The sequence below is a fragment of the Castanea sativa genome, chromosome 5 (genome assembly GCF_040712315.1).
Source record: "Castanea sativa cultivar Marrone di Chiusa Pesio chromosome 5, ASM4071231v1".
NCBI classification, from domain to species: Eukaryota; Viridiplantae; Streptophyta; class Magnoliopsida; order Fagales; family Fagaceae; genus Castanea; species Castanea sativa.
In genome coordinates, this window is record NC_134017.1 from 56,902,746 (window position 1) to 56,909,014 (window position 6,269).

The 6,269-nt window shown below is 34.5% G+C and overlaps 1 protein-coding gene across 1 annotated transcript; it reads right to left on the bottom strand.

Annotated features, from left to right (window-relative positions):
* Window positions 1–1,954: 1,954 nt before the first annotated feature.
* Window positions 1,955–4,349, bottom strand: LOC142633870 (uncharacterized). Its single transcript, XM_075808124.1, has 2 exons — window positions 4,254–4,349; window positions 1,955–3,433 (listed from the first exon to the last, which is right to left on the bottom strand). Exon 2 carries the CDS (start codon window positions 3,370–3,372, stop codon window positions 2,362–2,364), a length of 1,011 nt encoding a protein of 336 aa, XP_075664239.1. The 5' UTR covers window positions 3,373–3,433; window positions 4,254–4,349; the 3' UTR covers window positions 1,955–2,361.
* Window positions 4,350–6,269: the final 1,920 nt, after the last annotated feature.

Sequence of the window (6,269 nt, forward strand, 5' to 3'; positions counted from 1 at the left end):
GGAAGAAGAAGAAGTGGTTTTGAAAGGAAGAAGCAAAGAGTGGTCTGAGAGAGATAAGGTCAAAGATAAAAGATAAGTACAAAGAAAAGATAAAGAGATAAGAACAAAAGAATAATAATAATAAATTAAAAATATATTATTATTTAAATTAAATAGATTGTAAAATAGAAAAAGTAAGATCTTAATGTGAAATAGATGGAAAATTTTGGCCAGACTGATGCAGTTTCTCTAGGTAAATTTTGCATTTTCAACTTTAAAAAATTACATACATCAGTCAATGTAAACTTAAGTAAATTTGGATTATTGCTACAGTAACCATGTATAGGCAAATTTGCCTCAGCTCATGCAAAAATGGTGGGAGAATGGAAAAGATTAGTTTTCCTTCATTTGTGTTTGGTTTGAAGGATGGAAAACTCGAATTATTTTTCCATTTAACTATAAATTTCTTAGAATATCGTTAATGGGCACGTTGGCAAAACAAAATTGGAAAATAGCATCTCAAGTTTTAAAAACTCGAGTTCAGGGTGAAACTCAAGTCTTAAATCCTCGAGTTCTAGAGCTAGGAAACGCCTAATGTGGACAATTTTCCACGAGGAACCACGTAGAACTCAAGTTTTAGACACTTGAGTTCCATTTCTTCATTTTCTCCTTTCTTCCTTCATTCTCCCTGTTCTTCCTTTTCTCCTTGTACCTCACCCATGGATTCATCAAATCTCAACACCGAAGCAATAACCCAAACCCACGGATTCATAATATCTTGGCACCAAAGCAAAAACCCAAACCCAAAAATCACGATCTTGGCACTTGAGCGACTCCCTAAGCTTGGGTTTGTTGATCTTGGTACTGGAGCGGCTTGGGTTTGTTGACCTCGGCACTTGAGCATGCATGGGTTTGATGTTTCAGTCTGGTATTGTTGCTTAGTTTTGTTGTTTTATGGGTTTGTTGTCTTCAAAAGTGGGTTTGGGGTTTTAAGAGTTGGAGAAATCATTGGCCATAGTGGTCCAAAGGGAACAGGGCGAAGGGTAAAACAGAGAAGGGGAAAATAGAGAAGGAAAAAACGGAACTCGAGTGCCTAAAACTCGAGTTCCACGTGGATTAAACTCCACTTCAGCTGGCCAACACATAGAAATCAAGTCTTTGATGCAGTGAACTCGAGTCTAAGAGACACGAGATGCTATTTTACTGAATCGTTTCTAATGCATACTAACTAACGATATTCTCTCCCAAATGCATGCTAGTTGAAAAATTACCTCTGGAAAACTCTGTTATTTGGTTGAAAAGAAAAATGAGAGAATAGAAAAAAGAATTTGTATAAATTTACTATCATACCCCAATTAAATTTTAAAAAAATTCACATTATATTTTTATTAAAAATTGTATATAAATAGAAAATTTATTAAAAAAAATATATGAACATAAGAACCCAAAACAAATGAAAGTTAACGGGTTAAAAAGCACTTCAAGATCTATTTGGAAAGGACATCCTTAATTCCTTAAGAAATGCATTCCCCGTCTTTCTCTTAGAGTAATTTTCTGTTTCCTTGCTCTTTTATCCCAGTAAGGGTCTTCACTTCGGCCTTTGTTTTAGTGCATTAACATAAATACAACAATTAATATAGGTAATACAAAAGTGTGTAATACTATAATAAATAAATAAAAATTTTAAAAAGCGTGAAGTGGATTGTCCAAATAAAACTAAAATAGGACTTTATCAGAACAACTACCAAATACGATAATCCTATTATATGAATAGCTTCCGATACACCTGTTACAATTTGTGCATTTAACCTATGTTTCAGGCATTATATTGCATCTAAAATGGTGTGCCCTCGTTTGCCTATAATCAAATCTCAAATCATACTGATATCAAAGGATCCTAACTAAGAAAACAGCATAAAACAATTTCTCCTCAATACAATTCTGCTCATATAAACAGACTGCAAAAACTATGCTTGACCGAAAAATTAAACAGGGAAAGGAATTCCAATTGGATACAACACTAAATTTAACAAAAACATCCGAAACCCCATTGAAGCTGAGATGCAAGACTAAAGGAATAGGAAAGAAAAAGACAACTTGAAGTAGATTTTATGAAACCACCAAAAAGTAAAATTTAAAGTACACGTTTGAGGAACAACAATCAATTTATAGTACACAAGCCAGGGATGGAGATTGCACAAATCGAGCTTCATCATTATGTTATTGATTGTGGATGCAAAATCTTGTTTTTCAGCAACGGCATAAGAAACAATAAAAACCCAGACTACAGATATAGTCTGCCCCCATGGAAGTAAATATATGAACCGCAGCTGATTCAGAGAAACTGCAAGACTATTCTTAATCATCAATACAATCATTACCTCAAGCACCTGCTCCAGAAGACCTGATCTGCTGTTGTAACTCTTCATCAGCATTCCTCAAAAATTGATCCCAGCCACTCCCAGAGCTGGTATCCAAGTAATCGAATGGCACTGCTGTCTTCATACCTGGCCTAACACCACACTGGCTCTCCACAATTCTAAAGTCTACTTGGTCTCCTTCTTCCCCAGTGTTCTGCTCTAACTCCTCCCAATTAAACAACAATGGCAATGTAAATGCACCCCAAGGGTTGAAATCCAAAACCTTAACCCGCTCATCCTTTGTAACATAAACATCAAATGTGTAATTCTCTGATTCAAATTTCAGCCTCACTTGATCCTCATAAAATTGCCTGATCAACCACTCAATATTACTTTTCTTCTCAAGAAGAACAGGGTAAAAAGTAGTGACCTCACGCTGAGAAATACCAACTAGGTTTTGACCCCATACAAAACAACGGAATTCCATCTCTGGCAGAAGGGATGGGTACCACTTGCGGAGTGCAAGGAAGAAACTTGGGGGTCTTGACAATGACTTATCAGTGCATGAATCATATGCATGACACAAATCATGGATCAAGGAGTCAGATGCTCTTAGCAAGAGTGTAATCTCACTGAACGTGGTGCATTGGAGTGTCCCAATGGTGCTGATCCAAGCTGAGTCTTTAGGTGCACTCCAATTCAATTTAGGAAAAACTGAACCCCCTAGTGATTTGATAGATTCCTTAATCTTCAATTCAAGTTCTGGGAAAGAAGGGGGTGGCAAAGGTTTTTCAGACTCATCTCCAGATCCTTCCGATACCTGATAGTCTTCTTCCTCTTCTGGATTATGAATTCTATTAGGTAGGGCATCATCATTTGAGATGGAAACAGGTAGAAGGAAAGGGCCAGAATCATCAAGAAGGTACTGGATAAAGGATTCTGGAAGTTCATGGATTTGGGTTTTAATGGAAACAGACTTAAATTTTGGGTACCATTCCTGAATCTGGCATCGGTTCACTTCTTCTTCCTTCATTTTGAATTGAACAGATGGTTGCTTCTCTACAATAACAAGGCTATCTATTCAAATTTACTATCTGTTACATGAAAATAAAACACAAATGATAAGTAATTAGGTATCGCATAGCTGATGAACTGTTATAATCTCTGTAACTCTTTTTGGGGGAAATAATGAAAGTCCCTATATGGGTTATATTTAATCAACAGGAGAAACAAAATTCAAGTCTCAAGAAATTTTAAGTCATTCAATGTAAGAAAGCAACCTCTATTTATGAACAAATCCAGGATAACCACGGAGTGAATAGTTTGACATTAATACATACTCTCAAAAACCAACATACTCTTCAGAGATTGAGTGGAACTTCTAGCAAAACTTAAGCACCAAAAGTTGCAAACTTGCAAGATTTGGAAGCGGTATATACTAAAAAGCAAGATAACATTAACAGGGGAGATTTTTTAAAATTTTTAGAAATTGGGTGAGTTCTGAACCTTAGACAGTAATGCCACAGAGAATTGTTTTGAGTGATTTTCAGTTATGCCACAAACACACCTTTTTTGATAATATATATGTAAGGAAACAAACTTCCATGTACATGTGAAATTTCTCAACAATAGCTCTATTAACTCTACCCAATAGTTACAAATGCATCATCTTCTAGTTCAGACACATACATGACACACACAAAAATTAATCTTAATTCTTTTCTGTTCATTTCATTGATTTTATATCAAAACAGAACCCATTCAGGACTTTCATCAAACAGGTGATGAGCGTGGTTGATTTCAGTACAAAATATTGGGAACCCAACCATAAAACAAAGAATTAGTTGACAAGATTATTCATATAATTTTTTAAAATATAAAAAATAAAAAGAGGAAGAAAAAAAAAAAACTGACCTTTCTGTTTTGTGTATAAGATTTTTTTTTTTTTTTTTTGGGTGTTCTGAAGAGCTTGAGGAAGACCCAAACCCAGAAACGGAGCGATGTTAATAGGTAAATGAAATTTGGGAAAGAATGATCTATGGGCCGGGCCTGAGCTAAACATGAGTGTGAATGCTTTATTTATATTGGGCCTAGCTTTTTTAGTCCAAACACACTTTCAGCCTTTACCCTAAGTAGGCTCGCATACCTTATTGGGCTCAGATTTCATGCTCGAGCCCAATTTCATTTGTGCTAAACAATGTCTTGATCAAATATAGTACCTAGCTAGAGCTAGACATTCTAATCCAAATGGATCTGTTTAAATGTTTTTTTTCATTTCAATAAATTTTAAAAAAATATTCATCACATAACAAGATATAGTAAATGGCGCAACCCATGAATGCTTTTATTTAAATAATTAATAATTAAAAAAATCAATAAATGTCATTATTTGCTAACAGATCTGCACAGAAGTGCCAAATTGACTCATTTTTACAAATTGAGAGACTAAATTGAATTTTAGCCTAAAATAAGGTTCTTATTCAAAAACTCAGCTGGCGCAACTATGAAAGATGTTGTGACTTACTATTCCTCATGTATAGATGTTCTCTATTTCAAGTCTTGAGAGCTGTAGTTCTTTTTTTTTTTTTGTTTTTAGGGTGTTTCCATATGCATATTGTGTACTTGGGATATGGTCCCTTTTAATACTTTCATTAATAACCTACTTGGTGTGTGTGTGTGTGTACTTTTCCAGAGGCTGCTGTAATGCTTGCAGAGTTGGCTGTAGCGGCTGGGTTGCCTAATGGTGTCTTAAGTATAGCTCATGGCAGCAATGTAAGGCTTCAAATAATTTTTTATCATATTTTGTTCACTCCATTAATACCTTCTTGAGCTAAATGCTATAAACTCATTTTATGTTATGTTAAAACTTTGTGCGACAAAGTATCCGTTTAGGAATAACTTATCTAGTATTTTGCTAAAATTGTAATAAAATATACTTGTACCTTTAAAAAGTTTAGAAAAAATAAGAAAATACAAGAAAAAGTGAAATTTTAAAAAGTTATACATAAAAGCTAATAACAAACACTAGCATGTATTAACACAAGACATCATGGAGCACCCTCGAAAATTCTAGTAAGAGGAAAAGAGAGGGAGTGAACTCTGCTACTAGCCAGAGGTTGTTTTATGCAGTATCTTTGTACCAATTTTGATTTTGGGTTACAGTTTTCAAAGAGAAGAAGCAAAGATTCAAGCTTGGGTCAACCTACAGAATGCAAAAGCAGAAGCTCAATCACGAAAGCTTGAGGTACTTTCTCATGCTTTTGTTTATTTGTTCTTTTCCTTTTTTTCTGTTTTTAAACATGTGACTTGCTATTCCAGCAGCTGAAGGTATTGTATCTTTAGCCTGCGGCCATCATTATTTTTGAATTGAAAATAGCTTTATGAATATGAAACGTACGCTTCAATAGTTTTTTTTTTTTGCAGTAGTTTTCCAATGTTCGCTTCTAGCATGGGACAAGAGTTGAACTAGTAACTCAGACTTTTGTGGATAGTGTCCATAGATACTATACTCTCCTTTGAGAATTTGACATAGTTAAGGTCTACTATTTTAGAACCAAATGTGATGTTAGTTTATTAATTCACTCGTGCATTTCGTCAAGTGGCTGAACTGTGTTGATTATAGTCTGAAGGCTTTGTCAGACTTTTTTTTTACTTTAGTCCTTGAGCCTCCAGCTGCTATTGGACACAACTCTACCATTTTCTTGACTAGATCACCTCTGTTGAGCATGTTCCCCAAATTCGATATAGTTTTATGACACATGTTAATAAGCATCATGCAGTACTTATTAATGTTGAATTAATGTGAGTCTTACTTAATAAAAAAATTGGATAAATAAAAGAAAAGACATAAAGTTTGTCTCACAATCTTTGTTAATATTTCTTTCTCCTTATAAAGTTAACCCAACGGTTTATAAGACTACTAAAAAAATG

Bases quoted from the DNA above. Each gene is read 5' to 3' on its own strand.
- LOC142633870 (XM_075808124.1), bottom strand. From the start codon at position 3,372: ATGAAGGAAGAAGAAGTGAACCGATGCCAGATTCAGGAATGGTACCCA.